General features: G+C 51.2%; 2 protein-coding genes across 2 annotated transcripts; both read right to left on the reverse strand.

Moving 5' to 3' along the window:
* Positions 1–718: 718 nt before the first annotated feature.
* Positions 719–7,111, reverse strand: LOC143167204 (BPI fold-containing family B member 3-like). Its single transcript, XM_076352392.1, has 15 exons — positions 7,015–7,111; positions 6,102–6,702; positions 5,633–5,737; positions 5,399–5,521; positions 4,928–4,991; positions 4,344–4,404; positions 3,891–3,970; positions 3,078–3,260; positions 2,853–2,906; positions 2,585–2,755; positions 2,125–2,192; positions 1,728–1,770; positions 1,210–1,273; positions 1,009–1,085; positions 719–793 (listed from the first exon to the last, which is right to left on the reverse strand). The coding sequence occupies exons 1-15, from the start codon at positions 7,109–7,111 to the stop codon at positions 719–721; spliced, it is 1,866 nt and encodes a 621-aa protein (XP_076208507.1).
* A 4,947-nt stretch (positions 7,112–12,058) lies between these two features.
* Positions 12,059–22,265, reverse strand: BPIFB6 (BPI fold containing family B member 6). The gene is given in 18 exon segments (XM_076352393.1): positions 12,059–12,166; positions 12,299–12,375; positions 13,121–13,184; positions 13,955–14,000; positions 14,441–14,508; positions 14,720–14,752; positions 14,754–14,888; positions 15,210–15,263; positions 15,424–15,600; positions 15,901–15,992; positions 16,320–16,380; positions 16,951–17,014; positions 17,555–17,641; positions 17,738–17,842; positions 18,472–18,500; positions 18,503–18,573; positions 19,171–19,247; positions 22,240–22,265. Coding segments are annotated over 18 exon segments (1,305 nt in total). The 3' UTR covers positions 12,059–12,127.
* Between the last annotated feature and the right edge of the window lie 672 nt (positions 22,266–22,937).

Here is a 22,937-nt window from a genome sequence, read left to right on the forward strand (position 1 = left end):
GCACAGCAAGCACTGCTGGGCTCCATGTGGGACATGGTGCAAACGAGCCCCCCGGCAAGGAGCTGTTCCCCCCGCAGCCGCTGCGATGAGGCCTTCAAATGAGTCGGAAATATCAGCAAGCACTTTGCTAAATCTGCACCGTCGTTGCATTGCGAACACCTCCTCTGCTCCCCATCAGTCTGGCACGAGCAGCACCCAGTGCTGCTCCAGCCAGGCAGGGTGATGGGCTGCAGCAGGGCACCCACGTGCACCAAACCCCAGCTCCCGTGTGAGGCTGACCTTCAAAAACGCTTTCTGTAAGGTAGTGGCTTGTTCCTTATAGGTACAACCTCCTCTTCGAGCTGCACTGCCTGTCCATGGGCCATATGGCATAGGGGCACAGCCAGAAACCCACAGCAAATAAACATTTAGAGAGAGAAATACTGAGGCAGTGAAAGATTTTATTGAAAGAGGAATAGGAGAGCAACCTTATGCCTGAAGAAGAGCTCTGCTTCTCGACCATGGATGTTAAAACTGGCCACAGAAAATCCTCCCTAACATCCACCAGCTGAGCAGCTTTCCCTACACCGATGCCAGGCTACGCCAGGACCGGCCGACCAGAGACGGTTGCTTGTCCCCCTCGGGCCACGGCGATAACACAGGGCAGTGCTCAAGGGAAAATGAAGACGGAGACAGCAGAGACGAGCAGGGCTCTGGGACTTGCGGCGCGTTCCCTGCCTCAGATGGCGAGCAGGGTCGAGGATCCTCCTGAGCAGGATCTTTTTAGACTGGTCTGGTCAGGAGAGTCGTCTGCCTGGAAGAAGCAGCACAAAAACTATTCAGTTTTCTCATTCAGACTTTCACCAGCTTTTCCCTATATCCCAGGTGATGTTTTCCTGTGGGTCCATGCAGGCAGAGGGACCTCCTGGAAACTGGGAGCAGCCCACGGGAGATGGGCTGGCCGGGGTGGTGTGGGTCTCATCCCCTGGCTCCCCAGGAAAGCAGCGCTGTGGGAAATGTGATCCTTACGTCGGTGATGTCAATGTTGGCATTCCTGAGGCTGGTGTTGAGAATGTTGGGCAGAGGGACCGACACGTGCAAGGCATCTGCAAAAGCAAGTGAAAGCATCTCATCATGGGGGGAAACCCCAAACGCAGGCAGCGAGGGAAGGGGGAGAGCCCTAAATCCAGTTGAGTTTGAGAGAAGAGGGGACCCAGACCCCGGCCGTACCATTAATGGCAGGTACGTATGCAGCCTCAAGGACTTGCTTGAGCCATCCTACAAGCTGGGAGACCTGCAGGGGAAGAAGACATGTCAGTATCAGAAGAAGAGAGCAATGGTTATTGGGATGAAAACAGCAATGTCAGGCTTATCAATTAAGTTCTGTCACTGCAGGATGCTCAGAACTATGAAACACAAAGTCTGGGAAGCTTCCTTCGTGAAACTCTTCCAGGACTGAGGGTGGGGGAATACACAGGGACATGGTCTTTGGGTAATTTCTTCTTAATTATTCCTCCCTCCTTCCCAGCACCCCCAGTGCGATGCCAACAAGTGAACATATACATCAAAGTGTCACTGCTATAGGGCATAGGGGATCGACAGGGAGGACAACAATTAGCCTCTGCCAAGAGAAGAAGAAACATGAAGACTGAAGAAGAATTGGCATTTTGGTTCTCCTTCCCTACACAGAGCCTTTGGCCACCACATCGCTCGCTGCAGCGCCTCGATCCAAAGCAATGTGCACTTACACTGAGAGGGTCGAGTCCCAGGGGTGTCTGTGTCATGTTGATGCTACAGAAGATAAAAACAAGGCAGAGTCGGGGTGCATCGGGTGCAGCCCTCCTCCAGTTTTCCAAATGCTGCTCAGACCCTTTCTTGGTCCAGAATTTGTCTCACCCACATAAAGATACAAGGATTTTGAAAATAGGGCAACTTTTTTACAACTCTCTCATCACTTCAGACATGCACTTGGTCTGAGGCTGGGGCTGGGAGAAGGCAGGAAAGCTCAAGCAGCCCTTTACGTCTCTACCACATCTACATCGCACGCCCCGATCGCTACCACCAGCCCTATCTTGTGGGGCTGCTGGGAGCATCCCCAGGCAGAGCCCCCTCCCTGCCCGCAGCGACCGCAAAGCTCGGCTCTACCTGTCGAGAGTCAGAGAGGTCTGCAGTTTACCATCAGAGACCGATGGGATGACGTTCAGAACGATGTCCTGAAATTGGAACAACAGAAGAAATTAGTTTATTTCCCTGCGTAGCTCCCAAGACTGAAAAGAAAACCCAGAGTATTTGTAAATAACCCATTCCAAGAAAAAACACCTGTCTTTGCCTAGAAATTACATTTTTTTGATGGATGGCATCATGTATCTCTCTCCCCAGGGTTCACACTTCCTGTCTTTATTTTTAATTATTCCTTAAACATTTGACTTGCACTTGGTTACGAGCGTTTTAAAAGGACTGGGCACCACTGCTTTTAAGATGTACTGAATTCAAAAGTACAAGCACTGCACAGCTAAGGGCAGGACAAGCTGCGGGGATGCCAGAGAACAACCAGACTCACCCCTTGCCCTGTTTCGGAGGTTTTGTTCACTGGGAGCACACTCACCGTGTCGAGGGAGAAGAGGAGCTTCTGGGAGGACTTCAGGAGGGGACTGAAGACATCGATGGAGGCTTTGAGGGTGGCAGTGGCTCTTCTGCCTTTCATGGCCACCACTGGCTCGTTGGCCACCCGCACGCGCAGCTCCAGCGGCAGAGAGCCGGGGAAGATCTTGGCGAGCTGTACGGGGCAGGGGGAGGTCAGGGCAAGGGGGTCTTTGCGTGGCCAGGGCAGGTGGTGGGGTTGGAGATCAGTGCACACGAAGGAGGCGGCTGACCTGGGGGATGAGCGGGAGAAGGGCAGCCGTGGACAGCGAGATGCTATTGGGCACCTGCAGGAACAGCACCAGCAGTGTCGGCGGCCGGGAGGGTTTGTGCAAAGCCCACACTGGGCTCGGCTGGACCCCACAAACGAATACAAGCACGTGGCGGCGAGCACCCTTGGGTCACCGAAGAGTGACCAGGACCCCGACCTGGCCCTGGAGAGGGGCGTCGCGACCCACCATCGAGTTGGTGATGCTGAGGTTGAAGGCTCCCTGCCCCTGGGCTGTCTCCAGCAGGATGCCGAGGGCGCGCTGGGAGAGGCTGAGCTGTGGCGGGCGGCCGGTGGCCAGCAGCAGGGTGGCAGCAAGCGGCGGTCCCTGCGTGGACGCGTCCACACTGCCCTCCGCATCCCCGACGAGGAGCTGCAGGGGGCAGAGCAGGGGAGGGACACTGGCGGGACTCGGAGGGCTGCGGTCGCACCGGGCACCCTGCCCACCCACGGACCTCACGGAGAGGCTCACGCAGGGTTAATTGATGCTTTAATAAACATATGGCTGCTTCAGACTGTCCTAGCACAGGTGAAGGCGGCATCTGCTACAGCTTTCCCTTTAAAATACCATTGTGTCTCCTGATCAGAAAGACACATTGCCAATATTTTTGACCTGATCATGATCCCTATTAATTACATACCAAACTTTTACAAGCCACTTATAAATGGAACCTGCTTGTGAACACTGACCACTGATCCTGTATGAAATTAAGCTTTCCTGATTAACAACTATGAGAGTGCTATAATTATGCTTAATTAAGCAGTGTCAAACCAATCTGGCTCATGCTACCCTCAAGGATTAGCAAGTAAAAAAATAAGGTAGAGACCCAGTGGTGGCACTAGCACAGACATGGCCGAACCACACTCAGTACCTTCCAGTGAATGCTTTCCTGAAGACAACTGGAATAAGAGGGGCCTTTGACAAATAGCCACCACATTCAGATGAATTACCCAAACTCATTAAGTCAAAGGCTTTTGGGCCAGGGGAAGCGGTGGCACTTACGTTTAGATCCAGCTGGATAGCGTCACCACTGATGATGGAAAAGGGGGGCAGATCTCCCAGAGCCCCGAGCGGGAGCGCGGCTGTGGGACACAGGGAGGAAAGCTTTTAAGCTGCAATGAGAGGGGGAAGCTCCCAAATCCCGTGTCCCAGGAGATATCAGAACCAACGGTGACTCCTGCTCACAGCGTTCCCAGGTGGACAAGTTGCTAGAGAGCACTATTTTGCAGCAAAAATGTTGTTTCTAAAAGCAACAGTTCTTGAAGTGGCTTTCTGCAGGAAAAATTGTCTGCTGCTGCTCTGGGGCAAGGGAAATTGAATGTTGTGCTTGAGCTGAGAGTTGTGTTTTTAGGAAGTTGTTAAAATATTTCTATTTACCCAATGTAAAAAAAACAACCAACCCTAAGTGCAGAGGGTCACACAGGAGCAGAGGAAAAGGAGGGCGCCAGCACTTACAGGTCCTGGAGCCGAGCAGAGTGCTCACCACGTTGAGCCTGGTGTTGACAATGTCGCACCCCTGGGGAGGCAGGGGAATGTTAGAGTCCTGGGACCCGCAGCACCAGTGGATGTGCACTGCATTCACATGACTAGTTAAGACTGATAAAGCCCTTCCCTGGCTCTGCTGGGGTTGCACAGCGCGGGCAGGAGCCGCTGCTGGGCAGGCTTTGGTGGGACACCCTGTTACTGCAGCGCTCAGCATCAGGCAGGCAAGCGGCCCCTCTAAGCCAGGGTGGGTTTAACCTCCCAGGCAAGACTTACTCACTGTGACCACTAAACCAGCACGCGTCTCAGAAAACTGTTTGCCGGCGGAGCCTGGCACAGGCGAGGGTGCCGACGAGGTGCCGGTGCCCGCTGGCGGGGAGGACGGGCTGGCCAACCTGGCCGAGCCCACAGCTGTGCAAACAGCTGCGTCCGCGGGGGCGGCCTGGCCCGCTGCCCGCTCTGCCCGCGCTGCCTACTTGTGCTGCCTGCCCGTGCTGCCCGCCCGCCCGCCCAGCACCGTGCTGATGGCTCGCATGAAGATCGCTTAGCAGACTTACCGCCTCACGCAGGACATCACTAAGGAGGCGTTTCAAAGGCTGATCCAGAAGTGGCACTTTGGGTCTGGGTAACAGGAAAATAGGAAATAAAAAGTGACGTAGATTAATGGCTGGAAAATAAAAGTACTTCACACGAGAAATAATGAGGCCTTGCTTGCACTCTCCAGGCCCATATTCAGTGCCAAAATATTACCAAAACCCAGCCCTCTGAATCTGGCCCCGTGCTAGGTTCCCAGCACAACCCAGAAATATTCTTTCTTGAGCCCAAATTTTAAAAGAAAGGTCGGCAGTTCCCCTCCAAGGTCGGCAGCCGGGTAGTTCAGTCTCCAAGGCGTCAGGCACAAAAGCACTACCTTCAATGGCCAACAGCACCAAGGTTTCCCACTGCCGCAGGGGCCACGTGCTGGCCATGAGCACCCGGCTCACGTGGGTGCTGAGCTCACATGGATGCTATCTCACACTGTTGCCTACCTCACACGGATGTTTATGTCAAAAGTCTTGCAGTCTTTATTGTCCTGGAGAGCCGCCCGCTTGTCCTGGATGAGCATGACGACATCTGCTTCCACCTGCACGCAGAGCGCCCTGCCCAGTGCACTGCACAGGGGGAAACACAACACGTGGCTCAGGAAATTTGCTGGCTATCTACTTTCCGAAGAGATGGTGACCCCCTGGCCCTGAGCCATGCCCCTGATGGACACGCTGTACCTGGTGCTCTCGACCAGCAGCTGGGTGTTGAAGCCCACCTGGTGCCCAAAGCCTGGCAGGGAGCGCAGACTTATTTTGGGGAGGGTGTTGTTTACAATTTTTGCCCTGGATGGTTGAAACAAGGAAAAGACGGTAAGTAGCACATTTGTACAGCGGATGCCCTGTCCCCTCAGCCCCCAGTGCTACAGGTGACTGCAGAGCCATGGTCTTGGGGTCCTCTCCGCTCTGCGTCAGCAGGCATCCCTACCACCCAGGAGCAACTTGTGGCACATACAAGGCACGCTTCCATGGCAAGCACACACAAGAAACTCCCAACAGCTGAACCCTCATTTATGAACCTGCCCCAGGAGTGGAAAGAGAGGGCCCCGTGTGTTCAGACATCAGGCTCCAAACCAGACCCTCCTTTCCCCAGCGTGGCCCCAATGCACCGAGGGCTGTTCAGGGACACCCGTCTCCCACGCTCACTTACCCTGTGAGATCTCCACTGTTTCCACCAAGAAGATTGCCAACGAGACCATCTTTGCCAAGGAGACCATCTTTGCCAATGAGAATATCAATGACAGCATCAAAGAGACCATCAACAAGACCATCTTTGTCAAGGAGACCACCAAGGACACCATCTCTGCCAAGGAGACCACCAAGGACACCATCTCTGTCAAGGAGAGTGTCAACGACACCATCTCTGCCAAGGAGACCACCAAGGACACCATCTCTGCCAAGGAGACCACCAAGGACACCATCTCTGTCAAGGAGACCACCAAGGACACCATCTCTGTCAAGGAGAGTGTCAATGACACCATCTCTGCCAAGGAGACCACCAAGGACACCATCTCTACCAAGGAGACCACCAAGGACACCATCTCTGTCAAGGAGAGTGTCAACGACACCATCTCCACCAAGGAGACTGCCAACAGCACCATCTCCCCCAAGGAGACCACCAAGGACACCATCTCCACCAAGGAGACTGCCAAGAGGACTATCTTTTTCAAGGAGACCACTAAGCAGATTGCCGCCAAGGACACCACCTTGAAGCTTCTGGAGGTCACGTTTGGCTAGTGAATCTGCAATATCTGAAAAAAAGGATGAGAGGTCACTGTGAGCTATGTGGACTCAGCACACAAGCATGCTGTGTCAGCCTGGCTGTTCCTTCCCCTCCACTGTCCCTCTATTTCCCTCTTTATACAATAGGGGTGGTGGCACCAGCGACTGTAAAGTATCTGAAGTGCCATCTCCAAAGTGCTTTATAAATGCAAATTATCAGCATTGCCACTACTGCTGAAATAATCTGGACCAGCTTCTGATTTTCTGAGCATGTTCAAGAGACAGAAAGAGCAGAACTGGTCTCAAAAAAAAGACGAATCCTGTCTCTTCCATACACTTACCATCTACATCCACTTTGGCAACCGAGGACATGATTCCGAGTCCTTGTGAAGGGGTCAGCAGGCTGCAGAGGAGGAAAACAGCCCAGAATGCAGACATCTTCGGTCCTGATAACTGTGGAAAGCGATTGCCATCAGTGCAATGCTGGGACAGTGAGCACAAGCTAGTGGAGGAAGGAGAGAGTAAGATGGAGGAAAGAAAAAGGAGGAATGCCTGTCAGGGAAGACAAAATCAGGGAGGAAGCTGCTGGCACCTCTCCCGCCTCCTCACCACACTGGTGGGCACAGTAAAACTCCTGATGGCGCTTTCCTCCAGGAGGAACCAGAACTTTAACAACAGTTGCTCCAAAGACCAACTGTCACAGCAGCCAAGTGAAAAGCCAATGTTTGTTCCTGCTTTAATCTCTCAGTGCCGGTGAGCAATGTCGGTGACTGATCTGGACAATCTGGGGTGCATCTGTTCTGGGTGGGAATTTCTCCGAGAAACAAGATCCTGTATCCCGCACGATGGGAAAACAGGACATTTCTGACAACGTAATCATCTCTAGTCACAGAAAGAAAAGCAATGGCATTTACACAGGACAAATGCACCAATATATCTAGTAAGGCTAGCATCTCCTTGTTTGAATGTCATGATCTCTGCACAAACATCTGAGGCTTCCCTCTGCATAAAAGCACCTTTTGCTAGAATTGTAAGAAGGAGAAAATAATTTTAAAAGTTTCAGTGTCATTGAAATATTTCTGTGGGACCTACAATTTGAAGTAGTTTGTTTTTTTTTTTTAAAGAACCATAATGAACTTCATTGCCCCAAATTTATTTAAATGTAAATAGCACATCAAAAAGGGATCAAAACAAGTGTGAGAGGTCTAATTCATCTTAGGTAAAAATCTATCTCAGATAACAGAGTTATACCAAAAATAATTTAAGTGATAATTGTTTATGAAAACCATGAAATACCTTTTCTTCTTCAAGGACTGCAGCTACAATGAACGTGCATGTCTGTTCTTGAGAAACTCATAGTGAAAGCCACAGCATATTTTACTTGTCAGAGCATAATTCAAGCAGGCAGGAGGCAAGAATAACAATTTTTGTTAAAAAGCCAATACTCCTAAACAAACATTAAGGATTCTTCTTTGGGAAGCATTCAGGTTTGCAGAAGCAGAAGCTAAAAGCACACTTTTTGAGGGATAAGTTTGCTCTTACCTGACCAAGGTCTTGAGTGCAAGGAGCTCTCTAGCCGATGTCCCTGTCTTCTGAAGATGACCTGCATCAAGCATCCTCATATATAGAGCTTTTGAGCAGGAAAGAGGCAAGCAATGTCATTGAGGACATCCAGAATAATTGGTGGGGAGCAAAACACAAACAATGTATGGTTTCTGGTGACTTCCACTGCAAATATTTCCCTAGAGATGTTAGGAGTTAGGTAAATCATTGAGCAACAACGGGTAGGTGCAGAGGCAGGCTCAGCCAGCTCTGGGCGCCAGTCCGCACACCGCTGCCTGGTTTAGTATATATTCCTTTCGGGCTTGCTCTTGTGTCAAGATGCGGACATGGCTGAAAAGTCAGGCCCTGATAAAATACTTTTTTTTTTTTTTTTTCCAAATAAAATTGAGGTTTTGACTGAAAAATGTGTCAAAATACTGGCCACCCCTCGCTGTTAAGGACTTCTACAGTTCTCAGTGCTGAGCACTTTACTCTCGCAGTAAGTCCATGCGGTGGGGATGTGCCACACGTTATGGGTGATAAATGAAGGACCAGGTGGCACCTTTCTCAATGTAAAGACAGCCTGTGGAGATAGTAACAGAGCTGGGTATTCACTGTCCAGGCCAGGAGGACATGCCCAGCGTTCCCATCCCGACGTGCCTACAGACTATGACCTTACCCAACATTTATCAAAGCCAACAGTGCCCGTCCAGTGACCTGAATGGCTCATAATCCATTTGATAATTGAGGAAAAGGAGGTATTGAATTGGGAAGGAATAGTGACACCATGATAAGGTGTATCGATGGGGTGTCACAGCTTTACGGGTACCCTGAGCTGACAGACTCTTCGGAGAGAGTCTGATTTGGAAATGCTGCACTAGTCTAACTGGCATGGCATTATTTCCAGGTCCATCACCTCTGCCTCAGAGCACTCCAGGAAGACTGGAGGTGGGATGCGCTGTCACGGGGAGATACCGTTGAGAGGGTGGTGCCATTGACCACAAAGCCAAGGAGCTCCCAGCCTAGAGCTTGTCAGCTCTGGATCATTTTGAAGTCCTGTAGGGACTGTTGATCCCAGTGTGGGCATATCAAGAGAGGTGGCCTCCCTGCCACACCACCCCATGCAACAAATGTGCTGCAGGAGAGGAACAGCCATGCAACTGCCCAGGGTCAGCTCCGTCCAGGCCCCTGCCCTCTTAGATTTCTGGCCAGGTTTTTTCCATGCTGAAAAATTGTGTCCCGCCTGGTCCATCATGGATCATTTACTGCCAGATAATTTACTGCTACAGGCAGGAGAAAAGGAGAAAAATTTCTGCTGAGCCAACATATCATGTGCACCCACAGCCATGCTGTCTTCTTCCCTTTCGCCCCATCCTGGTCCCGATCACTGGCACCACACGGATACACGGAGCTGCTGCCTCGAGCTGCACCAGAGCAGCAGCTCTTCGGGGCAAGAAAAAGAAAACCCGTCTCTGTGGGTGACAGACCAAACGTCATCCCTGTGTGCGGGTCATGTCCTGACATGCACAGCGAAGGCTGTCCGTGGTGGAGGGGAGGATGCGTCGGCCAAGGGGACAGTGGTGAACTATTCACTCCCCTGATGTGCTCTTTAATGGCAGGGGTGGATGGGCTGCTCCCCAACGCTGAAGAATAATAGCCCATAAAAATGCTTGCTCAGACTTAATACTTTCTGCAAACTTGGAAATAAGTATTTCCAGCAGATTAGCCAGCTTTTGTCACACATTAATTCCGGCTTTAAAAAAATATCTTAGCTAAAGGCCAAGAAAGGGATGGCAAAGGTGCCAAAGTACTTAAGGAGTTGTCACTCTCCTTGCAACCTGATCAGCCAGGCACCTCGGGAGCACAAAGCCTTGCTGTCACAGCTAGATCATGACATTTGATAAGGTGGAAGAGAGTGTTAACAAGATGGTATTATGTCATCATCCCTCCTGAATCACTTTATACTTTGGGCAAGCACTATACGAAACCCAAATTACCATAAAGACAGACCTGATAATGGTCAGCACACAGTAAAGGGGCACTTTGGCACCGCAGAGAATAGCTTCTGAGCAGTCACCTTTCAGGCATGACAGTAACTTGGCCTCACACCAGCCGTTGCTGAATGCAGAGGTCTCTGACAATTAAATATTTTGGATAAACCGAAGCAGATTCCCATAAAGAGAATGACATCGTGAGGTCCAGGTCCCGCTAAAGCAACTTTCAAAACCTCAAGAACACGAAGCCAAATCACTGTGTGAGGACAGAAACGCAGAGTAAACCAGAACGGGCTTGGTCAAAGGGAGAAGAATGGGACTGATGTGAAGAGATGCTGCTTTGATGCTCGGATCACCTGGAAACAGAGACCTAAGGGCAGACAGTAAGAGAGACATACCCCCGCGAAGCGTTGGAGGTCTTGACATTAGCAAGAGGGCAGTAGGCTCTGGCCAGGGCAGGCAAAGTGAAATGCGTTAGCCCTGGTTGAAAAACGAGATGGTTCTGCTCTGCTCTCCCCTTGATGGCATCGTCCAGATGTGGCCTTTCTGCCCTAGGAAAGCGTCCCTGTGGGGACCCCTGAGCCAGGGCAGTCTTGGTTTGCTCTTTCATCCCTCTGGGACCATTAACTGTGAGAGCCTGGTACATCCCCCACTGCTGGGGGGATCAGGGCTGCCGGGGTCCGTGTACAGCTCCAGGGGACAATGCTGGTGCCTGCACATGTCGGAAGGCTGCACCTCCACCAAGTGCCCCAGGGCATCAAATACCAGTTTCGTGATAGTGCAGCTTGACAGCATGGTTAAGTGTTTCATGAAAAATTAACTAGCTGCCGCCTGAGATTTCCAGCCTTGATTTCTCCTAGGAGGGCTGCATACAGATATTTTGATTCATTTTTGTTCTTCTTAAGGGAATTCATACTCAAACTGTTCGATTGTTTATTAGCTAATGCAAGAACAATAAGGGAAATCTCTTAAAAATATGTGCTTGGCATTGACAATGTTTGCAGTGAAATGAAGAGAGAAGGCACCATAAACACCAGTCCTCATGGGGAGCTGGTTTTATGGCTGCTGTCCTCATTGCTTAGGACTCCTGATGAGGACAATTCCTTACACGCGTTGCAGAACAAATGCCTGCTGGGTCTGGCAGCACACACAAGAAAACAAATGGAGTTCTCAGAGCCTGCCTCACAGCGAGATTTTCTTGGGGACAATTTCTTAAAAACACAATGATCTTTTCAAAGATAACCTTAATTCTGCACCAGCTACTTGTCACCAGGAAAAAATGTTCAAATCATGTCAGCTTGATGAAATCAGGATCAAAGCTGTTTATTGACTTACTAATGACAGGTAATTATCCAGCAATCACTGACCTATACGCTTGGGATCAATATCTGCAATGCAGCCGATAAACCACGATGCTAGGCACTTCTGAAGTATTAAAAAACACACAGAGATGTCCTGACTCATTCCAAGCAGTCCTAATTCCCCACACACAACTACAGACACACTCCCCTCCTCTGCAGCACATGCACCCTGGGAGCATGAGGGTCCCCTTCTTGCACCCCGCTCCTGCAGGAGATGTGGGTGCTGCACCCCGATGGCAGCCCACGCTGCTGCCTGCAGCATGCTAACGCACGTGCTATTGCTGTTACAAATGTGATTGATTTAGGGACCAGTCCTTTCGCGAAATACAACCTCTGCCCAGACATGCCCAGCTGGCTCCACTAGACACACGGCAGGCCAGAGTCTCGTCATGGGTGGTGGGTTCTTTTTATTTCAGCTTGTGGAATCAAACTATTGAAAAGTCAAGGAAAGAGGAAGAAACACCCCAGGAACCCCAGCAGCCTTGCTGCTCCCTCTCCCACCCGGTCCTGCTGGGTCCTCGCAGCAGTGGTGGGTTGCGGCCGTACCTCCCCGCACCTCAGGTCTCCGTGACAGACACGTCCAGAACTAGATCATTCTGCAGATTTAAAAATAAAAAGCACACGGGCAGGATTTAACAGTTGCTTCCATGCTCAGATGTGGCAGACTAACGGCACTAACTCCTGGGATGACCCGGGGTACAGTAAAACCACCACACAAGTGTGCCTACCTCAAACCCGCTGATGTTCGCCCACCAGTAGGTGATGCCCAGCAGGTCGGGCAGGGGGATCCCTCCGTGCAGCGCCCCTGGAACGAGGGGGAGCCGCTGTCAGAGGCCCTCGGGCCGTGGCAGGCGCTGCCGGCATCTCCGGTGCTTCCCTGCCTGCCGCCCTCGCGCTGCCTGCCCACACCTGCCAAAGGTCTGGCAAGGGGTTTTGGGAATACTCGGAAGGAAAATTGTCAGGGCTGGAATTCCTGGGTTCGTGCATGTTAGCATGACTGAAATTTCTGCTTTTGGCATACTTGCCGTACAAGTTAAGCAGATAAATTGGTGTTCCAGGGTGGGGTTTTTTACTGACACTTTGGCTGTTTTCAGGCATGGTAAAGAGGGACATGATGATTTTTTGAGACTTCAGAAAAGCAAAGGTCTTATGAAAACTGTTCCCAGTTGTTCATGGCAAGTGGTTTTGATTTTGGGGGACAGGAACAATGTTCAAAGAGACTTCAGAGGAGAAGCCTGCATCCTTTGCAGTGGATCTGCTCTGTGCAGGCAGATCTCTCCTGCCTGTGAAGGAGTGAGCATGCCAGAGCCCCGACCAAGAGGTATTGCCCGCCTCCAGCTCCCACTGCAAACCCTGCAGGTGCGAAATGGCTGGCAAGCGATTTTTGCTGGCAGAGTCACTCACAGCCTCGAGGGCAGGAAGAGCACGCAAGGTCAGCCAGGCAATGTCATTTCCAAAAAGAAAGATAACAACAGTCTATAGGAAAAGAAATGAGAACTATTTTCCCGTGCAGTTAGCGAATCCTCAGATGAAGCCATAGCCGTGCTTACTGTCGATCAATGGCACATAAGCCATATGAATAATACCTGCCAAAACTCTTTTCAGTGGAAGCTCCTGAAACACAGAGAAGCGGTGTAAACCGCCCATTGCTCTGTGAGCCAGCAGCCGCGTCTGCTGGGCTCACCCCATCAATTCATCCAGCACCTTCTCCAATCACAGGAAAATTGCAGAGGTCCCCCCAAGCAGAATGGGAACATTTGAGAAATTCTGAATTTCCATGAAAACTGCCCCAGATGAGACTGTTCCCTGCCCCAGCAGCACTCTGCTCTCTGCCCTGCAGTCAGTGCCGGGGCCGGGCACCCAGACATCCTCCTCGCAGCCCGAAGCCCTGCTGCAGCCAGCCCAAATGTTATCCGCATGAGCCCCCGGGCACTCTCCCTCCCACTCATCTCTACCCCAGCATCAGGATTAGAGGGAGACAAGGAGATTGAACATCCAGCACACACAGCCTCAGGGCAGCCCAGCTCACACTCCCACCCCACCAGTGCTGCACCAGGGAGGGTTACTCATGGCCAAAACTCTCCCAGGAATGAACAAGGTGCGTGATGAACAGGGACCCCCTCCAGAGCATTCGTGTCTGTGGGCAAATGGTTTTGGCAGTTGATTTGTCATTTGTTATTCCTTGAAATAATATTTCAATCATCTTCAACATTCATTTTGGTTTTGTTTTGTGGGGTTTTTTTAACAAATCTGTTACTGATAATGAAAGCAGCAGGACGGGGCTCCAGAGAGTGAATTCCTGGTACAGCATTACACAAACTGCCAGCACGGAGATTCACAGCGGCAACCCCAGCCTCACGCACAACGCAGACTGCCCAACTCACGTCAAACGTCCCAAGGGAGGAGGAAGCCAAGGCCACCCGAGACAGACTGCAGGGAGAGGAAGGGCACGGCATCATTCGCCTCCCGCAGCCCCCTGGCGAGCTGCCCTGTCGCCCTCAGCAAACTCTTCACCCAGATCTTGGCCCCCAGCGAACCTCCCCCTTGCACCAGAGGTGCCGTGGCTCTGCCAGCCTCCCTCCAGGAAGGGGCTGCTTCCCACCGAGAGCATTTTCTCCACCCTGAACCAAGTTCAGCTCTTCAAACTTAAAGAGCAAAAAAACCAAACAGGTATTAGCTCAGCTGGATTATGTCACATTGACCCTCATGTATTTTTAAATAGCTGTTAGTATAAACTATAAAAGCATCATGCAGAGACAGCAAAGGTTCCTTCTGAAAATGCACAGGTGAGATGCAGCGTGTGGCCTTCCCAGCAGCCCAGGGACTGTCACGCTGCTGGTGGTGGCACTGGGGACCAGCAGCCGCATTACCTTCGCAGAGCGAGGGAAAGCCGCAGCTTTTCTTCTGCAATGGCAAACTGCACCTCCAGGTTGCTGTGCTGCCAGGGGAAAGGGAAAGGGAATCCCCACCAGGACCCTGATCCCCCCGACCGCTCCAGCCCCGCAGGACCCCCCAGCCAGGCATCCTCTCTGACAGACATCCCTGGCCACTATCCCGCATCTCTCGCTCTGGTGTTGGTGTGGGTTTGCTGGCTTGGGGCAGGGGCGACCACGTTCAGCCCTCGCCAACTGCAAAAGGCTTCAACTCACAACATGCAGGACGAAGAAGGATTGGGGAGCAGTCTGAAGGGGAAACCCAAAACTCGGCAGTGCTGAAGAGCTGCACAAAGCTTTTGTCCGGGGTTGTGGTCACCACTGGTGCTTTCACTTCTCGCATTTCAATCACCACCGGCTGTGATGGAGGCAGCACCCTGGAAATCTGTGGTGAGTCAAAGCAAAGGGGTGACATCCCCTTTCCTTCCCAGTTCACTGCTCTGGGGATTATCCCGGTGGGTGCTGAGCATCGGTGACATTCACCAAAGTCAGTGGGAGTCAGCCAAGCTGGTCCATACTGCTTAATAGTATGTCCCTTAAATAATCTTAGTAATAAAAGTTTTACTAATAAAATAAAGAGAGCACCAGTTTGACCTTGGGGAAAAGGTACCCAGCATGTCTTTGTGAACGGAGAGCAGCTTTATCTGCTGCCATAAGTAGCCTGAGATGAGCCACAGACCAGTAGGATCAAGCAAAGTCCACCTACCTCAGGGATGAGGGCTCCAAGCATCGTGGTCACCAGCGGGGGAAGCCCAAGAACCTGTTGAGAAAGTCTCACGGGACAGGGACTTAATGAATTCACTTGGGTGGTGGGGAGTTTAACATGGGGAAGGGAAGAGGCATCTCCCCTTCTGCCTTGGACATGGGTGTAGATTTCTTTAGTGGTTTCTTGAGGAAAATCTCAAGCCCAAACCACCCACCATGTTATTGCTGATGTCCAGGTTGAAGGATGCCTGCAGAATAGAGAGCTCAGCACCCAAGAAGTTTGCAGACAGGATAAGCTGGGTAGCAGCATCCCTCTTCGGTGTCAGAGAAGTAAAAGATGGTTGGTCCATGGGAAGGTTAACCTCCTTTCCCTCCTTTTGGTGGAGAATGGTCTAAAAGGACCAATAAGAAGAGCCATGTCAGAGAGCACAGGTCCATTTCCAGGATTTGCATTTGGACCAGGTACAAGGTACTGGATGCTTTGCTCTGTAATCTCAGCAACAAAAAGGAGCAATAAACTCCATAGAAAACAATGAGCCGAGGAGGTGGTTAGGTGATATAATGCAACCAGCACATGTCTGCACCCCTCCCAGAGCCTCTGCTGCCCAAGGCTGAGAAGGAAAACACCTCCGAGTAAATGGATGCCAGAAATGTCACTGCTCCGAGACCCGGCACGAGGCAGCAGCACTCACCTCCAAATCCAGCTCTATGAAAGTTTCACTCATCATTGGGGGGTTCAGCAAAGCGCACCAGAGGGTCCCAGCAGTCCCAAGGGGGATCTCAGCTGTGTGGAAGCAAAGAGGGATGCTTAACTAGAAGGTGCACACTCTGCGCCGCGGGGAGAGCACTCACCAGCACCAAACCTCTGGTTCACCAGCGCCACGTGCCATTTACGGCTTCGGTGGGCTCCCGTCTCCCTGCAAACCTCTGTGATGCCAGGCTCTCCCGAATCTGCATCAAGGAGGGGGTGGATATTCGTGTGGCCGCCACCGAGGTTTGTCCCCACCTGGTCCTAGTCAGGGCTCAGCAGATTGTCTATGTGATAGATCTGTGCTTTCCCCTTGCCAGGGGAAGGGAAGAAGACGGATGAGATGGATGGATGCCAACTTACAAATCATGGTGGTGAATTTTGCATTCACAAGGTTGAGCACTGCATCCACAGCTGGACACAGCTGTAGGGCAACAAGAAATGTGTGAGAAAACCTTGCATGGAGGTTTCTGGTGGGAGCAGAGCTTTGTGGCTGCCAGACCAGTGCAGCTCCCACCCTGAAGCACCAGGACACTCCACTATTAATTACCCAGACAAGGGTTTGCCTCAGTTTTCTCTGTTCCTGGTTGAATTAGGCTATTCTGGAGTAAACCTTCCTTAAGCTGAGCGAAGAACAGGGCCAGACCCCCCACAGATATCTGACTAAACCAGACCGACTTTATGACACGTGTTAAGAGGCTGCAAGTCTGCCCTTTGACAATCCTTTAGGAACAAGCATGTTCAGCATCGAGATCAGTTCTGTCTGAGCATCGCATCCCTAACCGCCGGGCTGGGGCGAGGAGGCTTTAGGCAGTGACAGTGCCTTTGCTGCGGGTGTTGACTGCATAAAACGAGTAATTGCTTGAAATGCTCCCTTTTACCAGCCTGCAAGCTCCTTTGTGTGGCACAACTGTGAAACCTGTCACGGTGCAGTGAGGAGGAGGAGGAGGAGACGGTCTCCGGGAAACAAGGATGGGAGGAGGATCAGACTCGCCAGACCTGGCAGCATTTTCTGAAGGGTGCTGTGCAGAAACTTGCTCATGACTTTGGGCAGCAAGCTGGGCAGAGGCAACACATCAGACGATACAGCCGTTTTGCACATAGCAATAATTATTTACTAAAGATCAAAAGGCAAGAAAGTCAAGCACTAAAGAAACGTATCTGGTATGGATTAAACCAAAATATGCCTAATGTCTAATAAAAGATGTTTTCTCTCTTTTCTCAAGAATGCCATCTTCTGGCTTTAAACAAAGCTAAAGGTTTCCACGCCTAAAAGAAGCTCTGGTATCCCAGGAGTACAGCACTTAAATGAGGACTGATGCTAAAGATGAACATTGCATGGAATAACACAGATAGAGCTGGCCTGAATTCATCCATAAAAAATTTTGGTTTTCTTAGTGGAAAAAAATGAACAGTGAAAAGTATTTGTGTTCTGTAGAAACCCGCACCTGGAGACTGAGAGATTTAACAATGCTGTTACCTACCTCTTAGGAATTATTAATATCGGCAAATCATCGATGTTGTCCTTTGGGACTCAGCTGCTGGGGAGGTTGGTTTTAACGCTGACGAGAGTGATGTGGCAGTTCCTGCAGCGGAACCTGGGTACGCCTGCAGCGTCCTGCCACAGCCGGCTGCTGGCCGTCAGGTTTGCGGCCAGAGCGATTCCCATGTTTCCTCCTACAAAGCTGCTCAGAGCAAAGCTCGGTCACCGCAGGGCAAACGCCCGGGAGCGAGCGAGCCCACCCCAGCCCCGCCAGTGGATCTTCCCCGTGCCCGCTCACCTTTTCCCAGTGATGGTCATTTGGACTAAGATGGCCATGAAGAGCCCTGAGCCCGGCGAGAGTGCCAGCGATATCACGGGGGGACGGAGATCTTTCACTTTTAGCCTGGGGAAAAAAACAGAGGAAAAGAGCTGGGAAAGAGGAGCCCGCAGAGGAACCAGGTCGGGCTGCTTATGTCAAAGTCACCTATCACTGATAATTGCCATCACCATCTTTATTCTTTCACTTCTTGTTTAAACTTTCCATTTAAAACCATTTTTAAATTTAGAAACATGTTTCTTCCTAGCAAAAAGATTGCACAGCTTAATTTTGAAAAAATTTGGAAAAAAAAATGTTTTGACATTCAAAACATCTCCATGCTTTCACCCAGAACGAATCTGCAGGATGGAGGGCCAGCTCTGATCCCCCAGAAATTCTGGGGTTCCCTCAGGATATTATTGACAAAAGCTGGGCACCCCCGGCTTTGAGAGCAAACCCCACCTGGTGCCGCAGAGCCACTGCAGCAGTCCCCAGCCAGAGCTGAAGCAGGAGCCGATGCGCTTTGTTGCCTTTAAGTTATAGTTTCTCCATGTATTTGTAGACACAACCATGCAGAAAATCACTCCTTTAATATCACACTTGTTAGCAGAGAGTGATTCGTTTCTGCCTCCAGGCTGACAGTTCCCAACCTTCTGCTTTTATTTTCTCATTCCCAGGTTCAGGCTCGTGGTGTAAAGCTGCTGATCATCACTCACCCCGAGATGCCTTTGATGGGTTTGGCGTTTGGCTTTTTTTTTTTGCGGCTTCCTCTGCCATTTTCTGCAGAACATCACTCTCATTCAGAGCAGTGGAGACCGCTGGAAGGTTCGCACAAGACGAGGAGTTTAGCACAAAACCCGCAGGGAGGAGCCTGTGCTGGAGGGTGAGGGGACTTGGCACCCTCCCACCGTACCCTATAAAACATCATTATTAACGTATTCCTGTTCCAACACACACAGGCACCATCAGGACACTTCGCTTGCTGTAAATTTGGATTACCAGCAATCTTTGCCGTCCCCGGGTAACGGTTGGAGCTCGGCAGGCGCTTGCTGCGCACACATTGCGATTTTGGACATGAGGCGCATTTTCAGGTTCCCACCTTAACGTACCGCACACCGGTGAGACAACCTACGTGCCCACGTCAGGGCATCACAGCCGCGAGGTCCTGCTTGCAGCGTCCCACACGGGACGCGCAGACCGCAAGGAAGCGGCTCCTGCTGCGGATTAAGGGCAGCGCCTGGAGCCCGCCCGGCCGGTGGCACGCAGAGGCTGGGGATGTGCTCGGGAACGCAGGCTACACAGCAGCGAAAGGCGGCTTCCCCGCCGCAATGCAGCCCGTGCACCGCTGCCCGCTTGTCTGTGCAGACGGACAGACTCATGTCTACGCACAGACACTAACGTGGCTGAGCACTTACTGCGGTCAATCGTTCCAAGATCAATCCTGATGACAGCTGCTGGGCCATCAGCTCTTCCTGACCACACCAGCCAGCTGCTGAGGAATAAAACGCACCAAATCCTTGACATTTCCAATCCGGCACGGCTGCTCACAGAGCTCCAGAGGTGGCAGAGGCTTACAGGAGTGTGTGGGCTTCAACGGACAGAGAGAGACGATGAGCTGGAGATGGTTCCCAAACTGCACGTCAGGGGATAAACGCTGCACTCACACTAGAGGAAAGCAAGCAGGGCTCTGTGCAAGTCTGGCAGAGCTACACTAGCCAAAACACAGCCCAAATACAAGAATCACTCTCCAAAATTCCAATGTCTGAACACCCCAGAGCAGCCCCATCAGGACGTGCCTGCCCTGTGGTCAGTACCCAAGTGGGGCGCTAAGCCTTCCTCTTCCACAAGCACCAGAGCTGCTCGTGATGCCTAAAACCTGCCGTGGAGAAAGGGCTGGAGCTGCCTGATGGAGCACATGGCCTGCTGGGTCTCAGGGCCACCCTGAGCCCTGGCCCCAGGAATGGCAGGAGAGCTCACGGCTGTTGGCCATGGCAGTGGCACGAGGCGTGATGAGCCTCTCCACAGGCTATGGAGACGGCTCCACCAGTCTGCTCCGGCTTGGCCTCCCACTTCTTGCTTGCACCAGAGGGAAATGATGTGAGCTGCTGCACCTTGCTGCGACAGGGACTCCTGCAGGGAAGGGCCCTGCCGTTGCTTTGCCCAGTTCTGCTCCGGTGGAGAGTCGCCAGAGGCTGTCCAAGCTTTGCACTGATCTCCTGGAGAGAAGCAAGAAACAGCCTATATATAAATCCTGACCAAGAAAGGGGAAAAAACGAAAGAATGAAAGGGCTGGGTAATTGCTGTGATGTAACCTAATTCCTGAGTGTTTCTGACATCTGCCAATACAAATAATTTCACTAATAAATTTGAAAGTCCAGATAAGCCCTCGAGCCTCAGGCACCAGGCACGTGCTCCCAGCAGGCTGAAGCCAGTGCTCTTGCTCAATGCCCAGGAAGAGCCAATGGAGACTTGCACGTCAAGTCCGAAAGAGAAAAACCTGATCCATTTAATTACATGGTACAGACAGAAGTGGGGACGAGGAGAAACCTAAGACGTGTAATGGTAAATTCTGCTTTTGGGGATACCCGCGTAACTACAACTCTCGAGATGAGTGTCTCTCGCTCCCCAAAGGTTCATGGAGCTTGTGCAAATGCCAGGGGAGGACATGGGATCAGCTGGTGGAGAACCCACTGGGAATTGTGATAATCTCAGTAATGTTCTTACTGGTTTCAGCAGGGTTGGAGTGAGGCTGAGAAGAATTGTCACCTGCCCAGAGAACAGGCTTCTCAGCCCCGTCCCTGTCCCGCCACAGGAGAGCCATGCATCCCACCAGACTGCAGACAGGCTGCACGAAGCTCTCCTCTGGGCTGGTCATGCTGCTGCCGTCGCTGTGGCTGCCCATGCACCAGCCCTGCCTGAGCTGGGTCTAGCGGCCACCACGGTGTCCTCACCCGTCTCCTCCTGGGTACTCCACCCAGCAGGACCCGGCTCTGAGAGTTCACCCCAGTGGGATCCTGCAGCACCAAGAAATTTATTTCTTCCCTTCATTTCTGTATAAAACGTGTCATGAGGTTTAATCTGCCATCACCTCCCTCCCGGTGAGGTACTCGGTGGCTCTCTGCTAAGCCCAGACAGGGAGATTTACATCTTATCTGACAGGAGCGTAAGATTTATAGATAACTCCCAATAAGGAATGCACTATGCCAGAAAGACACTTTTGTGCTAGTAACTTGATCAGTCATTATGCTATAAATTGACATCTAATTAAGCCTCAACAGAGATCATCAGGTCCAGAACAGCTCTGCAGGAGGAGAAAATCCATATCTAAGCACATGGTGCTATCTCGTCCCGGCAGCTTATCCCCAGACCCTTGCACTGCTGTAAATTATAATAATGCTCCACAGATAAATCTCCAGTACCGCTTCAGGAAGAGCTGCCGATATTACCTACGTTGGAACAAGGCCTAGCAGGGGCAAATTTCCACCCATTGCTCTAAAACACAGCAAAGACTTATTTCTCAGAGACTTTTCTATGTTGTGTCTGTGTCCCTACCGATGTCAGATGCCACGAAACGTCTCCCGCAGCCCCGGGGGACTCGTCTGCAGGTTACAACCTTCTCAATGGATTTACTTTTCTGAACGCATTTCTTGCCTCTAAATGGGCTGCATACATCAGCGTAAACGTGTAAATCCTGCTCTCCCTCGGTGGGCTGCTAGACATATATCTTCATATTTTCTCTTGACACTGCTCTTTGGATGACTTCAATGGAAATGTACAATGTAGCTGAAACTCTGCTTTTCGTGGCATTTCTCTGTCATGCTGAGAAGGAAAGCAACACAGCACTGGCGAGAGCCAAAGGCTTTGAACGTGTCAAGATGCACCTGGAACCAGCGCCCAATAACTCACTTTGCCAATGCACAAAGGACAATGGTTGCCTCCCCGGGCAGCAGGTGTTTCAACAAGCCCTGAACACCTTATCCCATTGCCAAGGGATTCAGACCAAAATGGGCAATTCAACCCTCTCTGGAAGACTGGTCATGCCCCAAAGCTGAGATCACAAATATTGGGGGGGGGGGAAGTCAGAACACGGAGCACAAAGGAGACCTGGGTGAGACCACGGAGGATGCGCTTACATGGCATTTGCAGGTAGTCCACACTCTGTCCTCCAGGCCAAAAGGAAGCCAGGAGAACACGATGGACCCCAAGCACAGGAAGGAGAGGGACTCTGACTCCCTTCCATGAATGTTTTCACTGCTTGTAGAGACATTATCAAAGAGGGTGGACGTCACCCACCATTTTTTCTACCAGTTGTAATAAATATTGCCAGTGGCTTTTGATTGGGATGGGTTAAAGAGAGGAAGAAATTATTGCACGTGGGCCATTCCAGAGATTAGAGGAGATACCGTAAAAAAAAATGATATTCTGTCTGGTCTAAAACTCACTGAAACCAACAGAAATATTCCTGTTGCCTTCAACAGACTTACCCGGGCCTGATGGAAATGGAGGGCATCCTTGATGAATTGTCAAGACCTCCTTCAGCGCGACACGTGCAGGTCTCATTCCTTCTGGTCTGAGCTGCCCAGCTGGGAGAGCGATACAAACCACAGCAGCTTCTTGCTGGTGTGGACGTGGTGGCGGCTATCCCTGTGGTGTTCGGAAGAAAGCATGGCTGCAGAGCAAAGAAACCGATGTTCGCTTTCTAACAATGTTTGATTTCTTGGCACCCTCCACCCAGAGACCTTTCTTTGTGCTCCTCAGTAACACCACAATGAAGGCAAGCTGCCCCAGCACCTGCTGTTCAATATTTCACCTCGCTAGGTCAACGGCCAATGTAATCAAGTATATGGGGAAACAATAAAAATGGTATATAAAACAAAGTGTCCACCCAACGTCCTGGTTTCTAGCCCTCTCTGCCAATTTCTGCCCCATCGGCCTTGGTTGTGAGGATATATAAAGCTGGCATCATTCCTTGGTGTGGCCACAGCAAGACACGGACTCAGTTAGAAGAATGGGAAGACTGGCCAGGAAAGGTAAAGATGCATTTGCAAACTGAATAGCTTGATATAGGCATTGCTTGTACTTACTTTGGTGTGTCTCTGTAAGGGTCAGTTCTCATCAGAAGTCCACTTTCTGCAAAGACTGATAGAAATATGTATGTTTTCTGCAGGTTAAACTTTCTGAA

This window comes from Aptenodytes patagonicus, chromosome 14, assembly GCF_965638725.1.
Source record: "Aptenodytes patagonicus chromosome 14, bAptPat1.pri.cur, whole genome shotgun sequence".
Classification (NCBI taxonomy): domain Eukaryota; kingdom Metazoa; phylum Chordata; class Aves; order Sphenisciformes; family Spheniscidae; genus Aptenodytes; species Aptenodytes patagonicus.

Excerpts from the sequence above, each read along its gene's own strand:
- LOC143167204 (XM_076352392.1), bottom strand. The coding sequence starts at position 7,111 with ATGTCTGCATTCTGGGCTGTTTTCCTCCTCTGCAGCCTGCTGACCCCT. Across the intron at positions 2,756-2,852 it reads TTCTCCCGCTCATCCCCCAG|CTCGCCAAGATCTTCCCCGG; the intron begins GTCAGCCGCCTC and ends TGCCCCGTACAG. Across the intron at positions 2,193-2,584 it reads TCCTCTTCTCCCTCGACACG|GACATCGTTCTGAACGTCAT; the intron begins GTGAGTGTGCTC and ends TTCCAATTTCAG.